The 12,556-nt window shown below is 38.7% G+C and overlaps 1 protein-coding gene across 3 annotated transcripts in view; it reads left to right on the plus strand.

The window, feature by feature from the left end:
- The window catches only part of itga6a (integrin, alpha 6a), a 42,338-nt gene that overhangs the window by 24,042 nt on the left and 5,740 nt on the right, over nucleotides 1-12,556 (plus strand). For all 3 annotated transcript variants that reach the window (XM_067443182.1, XM_067443183.1, XM_067443184.1), the window contains exons 2-19: nucleotides 409-536; nucleotides 688-767; nucleotides 928-1,189; nucleotides 2,433-2,564; nucleotides 2,647-2,860; nucleotides 3,129-3,322; nucleotides 3,420-3,514; nucleotides 3,905-4,032; nucleotides 4,651-4,740; nucleotides 4,846-4,907; nucleotides 6,322-6,491; nucleotides 7,147-7,290; nucleotides 7,691-7,806; nucleotides 9,334-9,493; nucleotides 10,860-10,943; nucleotides 11,019-11,098; nucleotides 11,219-11,296; nucleotides 12,410-12,512. In XM_067443182.1, coding sequence (XP_067299283.1) covers nucleotides 409-536; nucleotides 688-767; nucleotides 928-1,189; nucleotides 2,433-2,564; nucleotides 2,647-2,860; nucleotides 3,129-3,322; nucleotides 3,420-3,514; nucleotides 3,905-4,032; nucleotides 4,651-4,740; nucleotides 4,846-4,907; nucleotides 6,322-6,491; nucleotides 7,147-7,290; nucleotides 7,691-7,806; nucleotides 9,334-9,493; nucleotides 10,860-10,943; nucleotides 11,019-11,098; nucleotides 11,219-11,296; nucleotides 12,410-12,512 — 2,320 coding nt within the window. The remainder of the gene's footprint in view (nucleotides 1-408; nucleotides 537-687; nucleotides 768-927; nucleotides 1,190-2,432; nucleotides 2,565-2,646; nucleotides 2,861-3,128; nucleotides 3,323-3,419; nucleotides 3,515-3,904; nucleotides 4,033-4,650; nucleotides 4,741-4,845; nucleotides 4,908-6,321; nucleotides 6,492-7,146; nucleotides 7,291-7,690; nucleotides 7,807-9,333; nucleotides 9,494-10,859; nucleotides 10,944-11,018; nucleotides 11,099-11,218; nucleotides 11,297-12,409; nucleotides 12,513-12,556) is intronic.

Here is a 12,556-nt window from a genome sequence, read left to right on the forward strand (position 1 = left end):
ACACACAAAAAAGGTGTGTTTTTGCTTACACCCAAATAGGGGCATATTTGACAAGCCAAATAAATGATCTGTGGGATATTATGAGCTGAAACTTCACAGACACATCCTTGGGACACAAGACTTATATCTTATGAAAAAAAGTGGCATAATTGCTCCCCCTTTAATTCCAGTAGACATATAATAGCATGGTGCTACGTTACTGACACAATATTCTATTAAGTACAAAAAATGCATAGCATGAATTAATTTAATTTCACCTGTATTGTCAGTATTTTTCTCTCAGCTTTTCATAATTAATTCTGGGATTGCCTTATACGCACAAGACACATGCAATGCTGGCTAGAATTTAGCCACAATTAGAAGTTACAGTATATATATATAAAACAATTTTTTTATGTCGTTGTACAGATTGTTGATTGGGGCTCCCAAAGCCAGGGCTTTATCCAATCAGGGGGCAAACATCACAGGTGGGCTGTACAGCTGTGACATCACCTCCCATCCTGATGACTGTACTCGAGTGGACTTTGACAATGACGGTAATCAGTTAAATCGTCTTACAGCTTCAACGGTCTTTGTTTTAATTTGTTGTTGGTTGTCAATGCTCATCACACCAGCAGTGCCAGGATTCGCTGATAGATCTTGAAATTCTAATCGAGACTTGGTTTCTGTTCACGGTGACTCTCACAGTTGATGTTCGTGTGGAGAATAAGGAGAACCAGTGGATGGGTGTAACGGTTCAGAGCCAAGGACCTGGAGGCAAGATTGTGGTATGTCAACAGAGCTGAATTCTACTGGACCATTAATTGCCTTCCAGTTACATCACTTAGACATTTTAGATATATTAGTTGTGCCACACAATATCTGACAAGTACTATATTATAGATATTACTATATCAGCAAAGAACTCTTTCTTTCTTTCTGTGTCAGACGTGTGCCCATCGCTACCAGCGTCTGTTGTTCCCGAACACACCCCAAGAGGCGCGGGACATCACTGGACGCTGCTACATGCTCAGCCAAGACCTGAGCATTGACAGCCAATCAGATGAGGATGGAGGGAACTGGAAATTCTGTGATGGCCGCACTAGGGGTCATGAAAGATTTGGGGCCTGTCAGCAAGGCTTGGCTGCCACCTTCACTAAAGACTACCATTATGTCATATTTGGAGCACCAGGGGCGTACAACTGGAAAGGTAGAAATGACATTTGACACACACACACACGCACCCACGCACGCACGCACACACACACACACACACACATATGTTTGTGTGAGAGAGAGAGAGAGAGAGAGAGAGAGAGAGAGAGAGAGAGAGAGAGAGAGAGAGAGAGAGAGAGAGAGAGAGAGAGAGAGAGAGAGAGAGAGAGAGAGAGAGAGATGCATCAACTCACAATTTCTGATCATCAAAAAGTTAAAAGGTATAGATCATACAGAAAAACTCTAAAAAGCAGAATATGCATCAGGCATCATTGAGCAGTCTGTGTGTGTGGTCTGTGTGTGTGGTCTGAGGCTGAGAACATGTCAGAAGGAACTCACAGGTCATTGTTTTGACATTTGAAATGGTCTTACCTCATATTGCTACCATTTATTTATTATGATTTACTGATCCATAAAAATAGTTTGTGTTTTTAATTACATTTTTATGCATTTATATGCATTATGTTTTAAATGCATAGTGACCCCCACTGGCGAGGAGGAGTGCTGCAACATTTCTCATTCACTATTCTCTTAAATTCACCCTGGTGAAAACAAAATACCGTCTAACATACTTTTTTAAAGTTTACTTATTACAAAAATAATATTTATTGAGAATATACGTAAGTGCAAGCTGAATGTAATGTTTTTGGACACTTAATTGCATGTTAATTGCAATTAAATTAAAATGTGTTTTAGTTTAGTATTAAATACAATTACCTGAAATTAAGAGTGCTTTTGAGACCCACTTAAATCTGGTAACACTTTATTTTACAGTGTCGTTACACGTTACATGTAGTTACTATAGTAATAACTATAAATTATGCATAATAACATGGAACTAACCCTAAACCAAACCAAACCCTAACTGCAAACCTATAGTAAATAGATACATGGAGTGACTTATCATTACTCAGTACTTACATATATAAGTACACTGTAACAATGACAACTTAAAATAAATTGTAACTGAAACATAGTCATGAAACTGTCCTCTCTTGAAGTACACTGAAGTAGCCTTTATTTCGGAAATATTATATTTTCCATCACAGTACAGTTTTAAAAAATATATACCTTCAATATTTGAATTACTAGTGCACATTCAATACAATTAACTACACTTTTTCTTCACGGTTTGCACAAATGTACATGTTTCTCATAGCCAATACTCAAATCATTTGTTTTCCTGTCACAATAATGTTGTTGCTTAGCCCTCACGTCCCGTCACATCCGTTCTTTAGGTATAGTGCGCGTTGAGCAGAAGAACAACACTCTTCTGGAAATGGGCTTGTTCGATGATGGTCCTTATGAGGTCGGGGATGAGAACCGTCTCGATCCAAATCTAGTGCCAGTACCAGCCAACAGTTACTTAGGTGAGTGTGAGAAGGAACCACATATATCCGTCAGTGTGTATTTGTGTGTGCTGTGTGTTTTAAGGTTCTTGCATATGCACAGGATTCTCTCTAGATTCCGGTCACAGCATCACAGAAAAGGGCAGACTCATCATAGTGTCCGGAGCGCCGAGGGCCAATCACAGTGGTGCAGTGGTGTTTCTGCGAAAGCAAGGTGAAGCCTCCACCATGCTCGCGTCTGAACACGTTCTGGAAGGACCAGGACTCGCATCCTCGTTTGGATATGATGTTGCTGTGGTGGACCTGAATGGAGATGGGTGAGTGATACAAGATCTGTAGAAATTAAAGTATATTATCTTCAGTGTAAGTCCTCTTTTTTTATGGAGCCCCTAAAGGGATCTTTGCAAAAATATTCAACAAAATTCCTTTGTGCACTGAAAAGTTTCTCACGAGCACACGGATGTGTGTGTATTTTTTATTTTTGCAAAGGTCCGTTTAGCGTCTCTGTACTTTTTTTCAAATGTGCTAATTTGTACTACTTTATCAGAAGGGTGGGCAGCTTAATGATGTTGATTGTCCCTCCAGTTGGCAGGATGTTGTGGTTGGTGCTCCCCAGTTCTTCCAGAGAGATGAGGAAGTGGGTGGAGCTGTGTATGTTTACATCAATAAGGCTGGAAGGTGGAAGGACGTCACCCCTACTCGCCTCAATGGAACGAAAGACTCCATGTTTGGACTGGCTGTGGAGAACATTGGAGACATCAATCTGGATTCTTTTGAAGGTTTAATGCAGGAGTCGAGCTTTAGTTTAGGATGCAAAATATTTGAATTCCTTTGGTTTGTTCAGGATGTTTAATCTTCTTCCTGCTTGTTTCTCAGATATTGCTGTAGGGGCTCCATATGCAGACTCAGGGTTTGGTAGCGTGTACATCTACCACGGATCTGCTGACGGCATCAATACCAAACCAGCTCAGGTTAGACACTCTACACTTTCTGTCTCTCTCAGTTTTCGCCTCCGTCTGCCATTTTAATGGAACACATCAGTGAGAATCACTTGGATCAAGTAATGGTGGAACTGAAAGGAATAAATGGCACTTTAAGCATTTTCCAATGTTATTTAGTTTAAAAGGTTTTCCATTTTCAGAATAAAACACTGGTGAAAAAATAGATACTTACATATTGTAATAATTGCACATCTGAATGTACTGTGGTTTCGACAATCTTCTGATATAACTTTGTACTAACTCTGTCTGTTGTGACCTTTAAATCAAAATATGATTTTAGTCTATACATGGTGTGTTTTTTCTTGCTGTTAAGCAAATTAATAAAATACTAATTAAAAGACATCTGACGTTATCTTGCAGATACTGGAGGGCAAACAGCACAACATTAAGATGTTTGGATATTCTCTGGCCGGGAACATGGACCTGGATGAGAACTCGTACCCTGATCTCGCTGTTGGGTCACTCTCTGACACGGTTTTTATATACAGGTGCTGATACGTCACTTTCCAGACAGCAACATAGTGTCGGGCCAGATCCGGCCCACAACTGGTATGAGTGGAATCCACATGTGCCAGATGTGGCCCGGATCTGGACTGACACTACGTCGCTGTCTAGGGTGTCACATTCCCTGTGTGTTTTTCAGTGTGGGACTTTTACGTTATTTCCTGTTGTGTGTTTTGTTTTGTAGTCCTCTGTAGTTTTTCATGCTGATTTAGTTCTCCAGGTGTTTTCTATTGGTAACGATGAGTGTGGAATGAGCCAACATGGAAGCGGATCTACGTGCAGGAACATTTACTGAGAAAACTAAGAGAAACAAGGAACTCATGAAACCACAACAATACATACGTACAACGGCTGATAAACCTGGAGTGAAACACAAGTAGTATAAATAAATACACAAGCTTAACAAGGTAACAAGGGGGCGTAACAGATAGAAAACACCTGGACTACCTACAAAACTACAAAGGACTACAAAACAAAACACACAACAGGAAATAACGTAAAAGTCCACAAAAACACACATGCAATGTCACACTTGGTTCTCATGTTAACGTTGTTACCTCAAGATTTTTTAGATGCTATAGCAACATCCCTCTTGTGTGCAGGTCCAAAACGGTTATTAGCATCAAGAAAGACATCAAGGTGACACCGAAGGAAATTGACTTGATGAAGAAAACGTGTGGCAACAGTATTTGGTGAGATGCTGACAGAACAAGAACCTAGATAGCATCACGCATAGATGTGTTAGACATTTTGAACTGTACTGTAAGAAGAAGATAATTGTGTGTGTTCCTTCGCAGCTTGACTGTGGAAGCTTGTTTCTCATATAAAGCAAACCCTGCCACCTACAACCCTAAGCTCAGTAAGTCTGTTTATGCTCTTATCATGAGAAACTCTCATTATCTATAACAGTTTATTATTATTTAGTCTAAGGCACTTGTTCACACCAAGGAAGATATCTATACTGTTTTAATAATCGTTCTAATTCTACAGTGTGAGAACAGGGAAGTCCACATCAACTATACACTGTAAAAAAAAGTGTTGTTTTTTGTTGGTTTAACTTAAAAAAGTAAGTAACCTGATTGCCTTTAAATTTTGTGTTTATTGAACTTAAAAAATTGAGTTGATACAATGAAGGAAATTTGTTTAATCAATAGAAACTCAAAATATTATTGTATCTGAACCACATAAAAAAATGGATAAATCATGAAAATAGCACTATTTGGCATGTTTCACTGCGTCATCAGAAATAAAACACACAACTACCCAATATGCTTACAAAATATTTTAATAATGTTTTAATAAAGGTTGTAGAATCTCAAAAAAATGTTCATTGTATTTACTCAAAATTTTAATTTCAATGAACTCAAAATTTTAAGGCAACCAGGTAACTTTTTTTCTAAATATTTTTTTACAGTGTAACGATAACAGCTCAAAGAAACTATATTGTTGAAATCAGTCTACAACGTTTTTGTGACAGTCAATCAGAAATCAAAGGGATTTTAAAGATCTCTAGCATTTAGAGCGTCAGAGCGCACATATAATTTGGGGGGGGGGACCCAAAACGTATACTGACGTACCAAACGTATACCAAAACGTATATTCCTGACCAAAAACGTATACTGTTTGACTGATAAAATGATGTTACATTATAATTAAAGCTGCAGTCCATAACTTTTTTGGGGGTTAAAATGACCTAGTTCAAAACTAGTCTGTGTTCAAATCTCCTTACCTTAGCCTGATTCACAACGGTCAATTAATTTCAATATATTTTTTGCGACATGCTCCATAAACTTCATTGAAAGGAAATCAGGGATGGCAGAAAGTGGCCATGTCCTGGAAATGGGAAGCCTAATCTCTTGCTCATCTTTCCATGATTCCTTAAAAAAGCATCATATTGAACTTTGTGCATCCACCATTGTAACCGCGTGTTAATGAACTCTCATGTGCAACAAAAATGATGGTGTAGGCAATGCATAGCACGCTAACAAACCTATACGCTTGAAAACAGCCACTACATTTTACCACTCAGCACTGGTCAACAAATAAGTGAAGGCATGTGGCTACGCTACTGGTGTAGACACTAATATAGTCATCTTTATATTTATATAGTTATTGTTTTTAGTGTGAAAAGTCCTTAATATTTAATCCAAATGCATGCTGTGTTAATAATGCTATTACAGAAGACAAGATGCTAGAGGCTATGCTCACTGGAGTAAATAAGTCCATTTTTTTGTTATGAGGTCTGAAGGCTAATTCTTCTGTTTGTTTGCCAGCCATTTCCTGTACATTGGAGGCCGAGTGGTACCGCAGGAAGCTGGGTCTTCTATCTAGAGTTGTGTTTTTGGATAAGAACGAGATGGATCAGGACTTCCAGTCGACTGGCACTCTGGAGCTACGAGGACAAAACAAGAAAGCTTGTTACAAGACCAAACTCAAATTACAAGTAAATAAAGCTTTAAAGTTGTGTAACCTTTCGAACACATTCGACACATGAGCAATCACACCACGAAAGCAATCCGGTCGAATGCGGTTTCGACTACCTCTGGAAGTGGTTGCAAGTGGACAAGCTCGAAACGTTTTAGACTCAGATTGTCCCATATGACTTCTGCGGAACACAAAATGAGAAATCATAACATATTTTGTAATTTTATCATGAATATTTTGTATTCTGTCCAGGGGGACTGACTTTTGGACTTTTTATTATCAATCAATCAATCAATCAATCAACTTTATTTATATAGTGCTTTTACAATGACGATTGTTTCAAAGCAGCTTTACAGTGTTAAACAGGACAATATTGCAACAAAATTAGATTTGGCTGTACAGTCGTACTGGAGAAAACAGTGATGTTATCAGCTTATTTTAATTTATCATATAGCGACAATGTTGGCAGATAGAATTAAATAAGACCTATTTAATTAATTTTATTTGCATATTTAGTTGAATAACTTGCTGGATCATAATTTTAGTGTCCCCAACTGAACAAGCCAAGCCAAAGACATTATGACATTCCAACAGCCTCTGTCTAAGCTCTCATTGACTGAATGTTATTTCGACCCATATTGACTGAGTGGGATCTGCTGTGTGCTGATTTTCAGGACGGCATCAGGGATAAGCTTAGAGCGATTCCTATTGAGGTGTCTGTGGCCATTCAGAGTGCCAAGAGAGGCAAACGGCAGAGCTCGCTGCCACAACTAGTGCCAATTCTGGACTCCACCGTGCCCAATAAGACCATTACTGAGGTATGCTCACAATTTACTGCGCATCTTATTTAGGAAATCTAACGAAGAGTCAATGCATCTTTAGATCCTTTACTGTAAACAAAATGGTGTCTGTTCAATATAAGTTTAAGTTAAGTTAAGACAGTTTGTGCCATTACTAAAATAAGTACATAGTATGTTCATGCGGAACAGGACTGTTCAAAATAAAGTGCTACCATTTGCACTTAGAGGCAGATATTATTTGCACCTCTGTGTATTGTAGTACCTTGTAAAACAGTACTTTTACTTATATACTATAATGTAATTAGTAAATGTAATATAATCTAATAAATGTCAACAATAAGTTTAGCATAGACAAAAAAATGTAATAGGCTGATAAATGAAGTATATAATAAACCTAGTCTTCTTTCCTGGCCTACAGGTGAACTTCCTGAAGGAGGGTTGTGGCAAGGACAACATCTGTCAGAGTAACCTACACCTGCAGTATCGGTTCTGCTACAGGGAGTCCAAGCTGGATGTGTTCCCTCCTCTACCTCTGTGTGTAGCAGCAATACATCACACACTTCTTTAAACCCATATTATCTGCCATATGAGCTGATCAACAATACGTATTATTAGATTGTTTAATTCATCCAATGACTACTGACTCTGAAACGCAAAGCCTGTTACAAGGCATGATAGATTGCTTGTCATTTACACTCACCTAAAGGATTATAAGGAACACCTGTTCAATTTCTCATTAATACAATTATCTAATCAACCAATCACATGGTAGATGCTTCAATGCATTTAGGGCTGTGGTCCTGGTCAAGACAATCTCCTAATCTCCAAACTGAATGTCAGAATGGGAAAGGAAGGGGATTTAAGCAATTTTGAGCGTGGCATGGTTGTTGGTGCCAAACGGGCCGGTCTGAGTATTTCACAATCTGCTCAGTTACTGGGATTTTCACGCACAACCATTTCTAGGGTTTACAAAGAATGGTGTGAAAAGGGAAAAACATCCAGTATGCGGCAGTCCTGGGGGCCAAAATGCCTTGTTGATGCTCGAGGTCAGAGGAGAATGGGCCGACTGATTCAAGCTGATAGAAGAGCAACTTTGACTGAAATAACCACTCGTTACAACTGAGGTATGCAGCAAAGCATTTGTGAAGCCACAACACGCAGAACCTTGAGGTGGATGGGCTACAACAGCAGAAGACCCCACCGGGTACCACTCATCTCCACTACAAATAGGAAAAAGTGGCTACAATTTGCATGAGCTCACCAAAATTGGACAGTTGAAGACTGGAATGTTGCCTGGTTTGATGAGTCTTGATTTCTGTTGGGACATTCAGATGGTAGAGTCAGAATTTGGCATAAACAGAATGAGAACATGGATCCATCATGCCTTGTTACCACTGTGCAGGCTGGTGGTGGTGGTGTAATGGTGTGGGGGATGTTTCCTTGGCACACTTTAGGCCCCTAAGTGCCAAATGGGCATCGTTTAAATGCCACGGCCTACCTGAGCATTGTTTCTGATCATGTCCATCCCTTTTTGACCACCATGCACCCATCCTCTGATGGCTACTTCTAGCAGGATAATGCACCATGTCACAAAGCTTGAATAATTTCAAATTGGTTTCTTGAACATGACAATGAGTTCACTGTACTAAAATGGCCGCCACAGTCACCAGATCTCAACCCAATAGAGCATCTTTGGGATGTGGTGGAATGGGAGCTTTGTTTCCTGGTTGAGGAGATTCCCCCTTCCATGTAAAGCGCTTTGAGTGCCTAGAAAAGCGCTATATAAATGTAATGTATTAATATTATTATTATTATGTGCATCCCACAAATCTCCTTCAACTGCAAGATGCTATCCTAATATGGGCCAACATTTCTAAAGAATGCTTTCAGCACCTTGTTGAATCAATGCCGCGTAGAATTAAGGCAGTTCTGAAGGCGAAAGGGGGTGAAACACAGTATTAGTATGGTGCTCCTAATAATCCTTTAGGTGAGTGTATATATCGATATGAAAGGTTTCTTAGCTGGTATGCAGTGTGCTAAATGATCAAATCCATCTCTCAGGGAGAATGGTGTGCCTGTGATTTCTCTGAGTGATCAGAAGGACATCGCTCTGGAGGTTACAGTGAGAAACAGAAATGGAGATGATGCTCATGAAGCGAAATTGGTGGGGCAGTTTGATGAATCTCTCTCATACTCCGGATTCAGATCTCTGAGAACTACTGTAAGTGTATCACACATCACTGACCCACACATATCACACATCACTAACCCACTAACTAGTCCTAGTCATGTAACCTGAACATTTCCGTTGTGGCACTCTTCTCTATTTCATCACTTTTTATGTTTTTATTCATTATTTCACTATTGAACCAAAAATGTCATATTTCTATGAATTGTTCAGTTGGTTCTGTCAGGGATTCATTAGACTAAATGCATCGATTGATGCTATTTCAGTTACCACTGATTCATACTTTACATTGAAGTCCTCACAATATGAGACTAGTAAACTGCAGATGCCTTAAATACAGGCTGCATTTACATTACACGGTACAAGTGACCCAGTTCCAAAAAAAATTCTCGCATGTCCTACAGATCTGATATAACCAGAGCCTAAAATCAACATTCACCAAGCGCCAAATAAGTTCAAAACATGAACAACGCTCAGGACAGTTGACGGGCCAGTGCTGCATCGTCACAAAAATTTAAGCCTTGCCAGTTCAAATATTGAAGCGATTGAAGACACGAAAGGGAACTCAGTTCATTACTTGTTACCGAAGCACGTAAAGACAGCACGTGAATACAGAATTGAGATCTCTTTCACGTCTTTGTGCGCTTGAACAGAGATATTCAAACTAAATGATGTCAAAATGCCTGTCTTGGCAAGTATCCTCATAAACATATTCAGTTATGTCTTAAATGAACGCAAACAGTTAGCACGTGTAACAGTATATTGGATCTGTGCAGCTCTTAAAGTGACAGCAGCCTAATATTCCTCAATATTTTGTTGACCTTTAAAGATGCTTGTGTTGCCAATTACAGATCACACCGTTTTTACTTCCTTTTTAGCCTAAACTTTTCTGGGTCAGTACATCTACCTTGGGTTGTTTCGCCAAGTTTATAGTGTAAATGCAGATATCGGATATGGGTCCCTTTTGAAAGAAGATGTAAGCTGGTCACAGGGTTGTATTATTGAAAAGACAAGCTCTAGGAGTCGCACGATAACTACGTACACGTTGCGGCATTAGTTTTGCCTTTTGTTCACACAGCGCTCGTCCCGGATCGAATCCCGCAATGTAACTAGGTCTTCAATTTTTTTTACTACGGGTTCAATTCGGTAATCAATTCCGGGATGTGGTTGCTTTCACACAGAAGGCGACCCAGCAATGTTCCGGTAATATTGCGGGTCCGACATGCAGTGTGAAAGGGGCTTTATGGGATTGCGCTCTTGCCCTGTTTAGTAAATCTGGCCCATTGTCAATAAGTCGGAATTGGGCATCAAGACCTGCGGTGTAAATGCGGCCGATGATTAACCCAGTGGTCCTCCATGTGTTCTGATGTTGTGTGACCAAACCTCTTTCATCCTGCAGGATAAACATGTGATCTGTGCTGCCAATCAGAACGGCTCTCTGGCAGACTGTGAGCTGGGAAACCCTTTTAAACGGGATTCAGAGGTCAGTAATACTTCAAAGATGCTGAATTAATCTATTTCATGAATTGTCATTTTAATAGAAGTGGTTGTTTTGTAGGTAACATTCTATATCATATTGAGCACTGGCAACATATCACTCGACACCAAAGAAGTTGAGATCGACCTTCAGCTGGAAACGTATGAAATGTTCCTCTCTTGATTTAAACATGTTTGAAATATGAACTAAAATGCTACCATACACCCGTTTAAGTAATTGTATGATGAATGTATATTGACGTTTATGACATACACTTACAGAACGAGTTCACAGGAGGGCCTGAGCAAAGTGAAGGCCAAAGCCAAAGTGGTGATAGAACTTCTTCTTTCTGTACAAGGGTGCGTATCATCACTTTATTTCTCATCTCAAGTGGTATGGTTGCAAAACTAAGCTCAGTTTGAGACATTTTTTTAGATCTCTTTTGAATCTCGAGCGGAGATACATAATATTTCTAGGATCTTTTTCAGCAGAAGCAGCAGATGTAAGACATTAATGATACATTTTCTGACTTCCATTGCATTTTTAAACTAATATTATACAAGTTGCATCATTCCATTCAGGTTTTGTGCCGAACATGCAGCAGTAGAGCTGCCCGGACTCATATGTTTAAGGGTCAATGCTTCTGATGCAGAGGCTGTGAAGTCTCAGGGTTTACCATGGAGCTGTAGAAATACAGAAATCAATACGTCAGCACTGTACTCTTGAGAGAAGCACTTAACCCCAGGTTAAAAGCAGCTGCTAATAACTACTAGTGTACTGTATCATATACTTACCAGAGTGACTCCCCTTTGAAAAAGAACACGTTCAGATACTTTTAAAAAGAGTACTTATTACGGAAATAATACACTTTAAAAGAATATACTTAAGTGCAAAAGTAATGATAATTGTGTATTATAGTTTAAACATATATTAAATATTATTAGCTGAACTATAGAGTGCTTGGACTTAAATACATCTTTAGTTTATGTAATTTCATAATGAGTTCTGTTGAAATATGAATTAGGTAAAGTGTACTGCTGAATGTACTGACCAGCATTTCTGGTAAAGTAAAATATAGTCTAATGTCCGTTTTTAAATATATTTGTAAATACACATCTGTAATGATGAAGTTGCAATTTAGTACATTTAAAACATATATTAACTTTAAATGTAACATCAAATAACACTAAAGTAAAGAGTATTAAAACATAAAAGACAATTTGTCATTATTACAATGTGCACTTTTTAAAAGACATTAAATTTTAAAACTCATGAAAGTGTTGGCTACTCCTGACTTGCCTTTTATTACACTATTATTTTATATTAAAGTTTTTTTAAATATACTTTTAAAATTTGAAGTACACAAGTGCGCATTTAATGCACTTCCCTTCTCCCTTCTTTTTCACACTGAGTTGTGTTACGTCCTGTCACATGTTTGTATCTGATTGCTGAGTCTTCTTGTTGTTTATTAGGGTTGCCAAGCCATCTCAGGTCTATTTCGGAGGTGAAATCAGAGGCATGAGTGCCATGAAGACAGAGGAGGAAGTCGGCAGCTTGATCGAATATGAATTCAGAGTAAATGTCAAAATCATTTTAAAGAATCATGCACCTTTTTAGAT

This window comes from Pseudorasbora parva, chromosome 5, assembly GCF_024679245.1.
Source record: "Pseudorasbora parva isolate DD20220531a chromosome 5, ASM2467924v1, whole genome shotgun sequence".
In the NCBI taxonomy this organism is placed as follows: domain Eukaryota; kingdom Metazoa; phylum Chordata; class Actinopteri; order Cypriniformes; family Gobionidae; genus Pseudorasbora; species Pseudorasbora parva.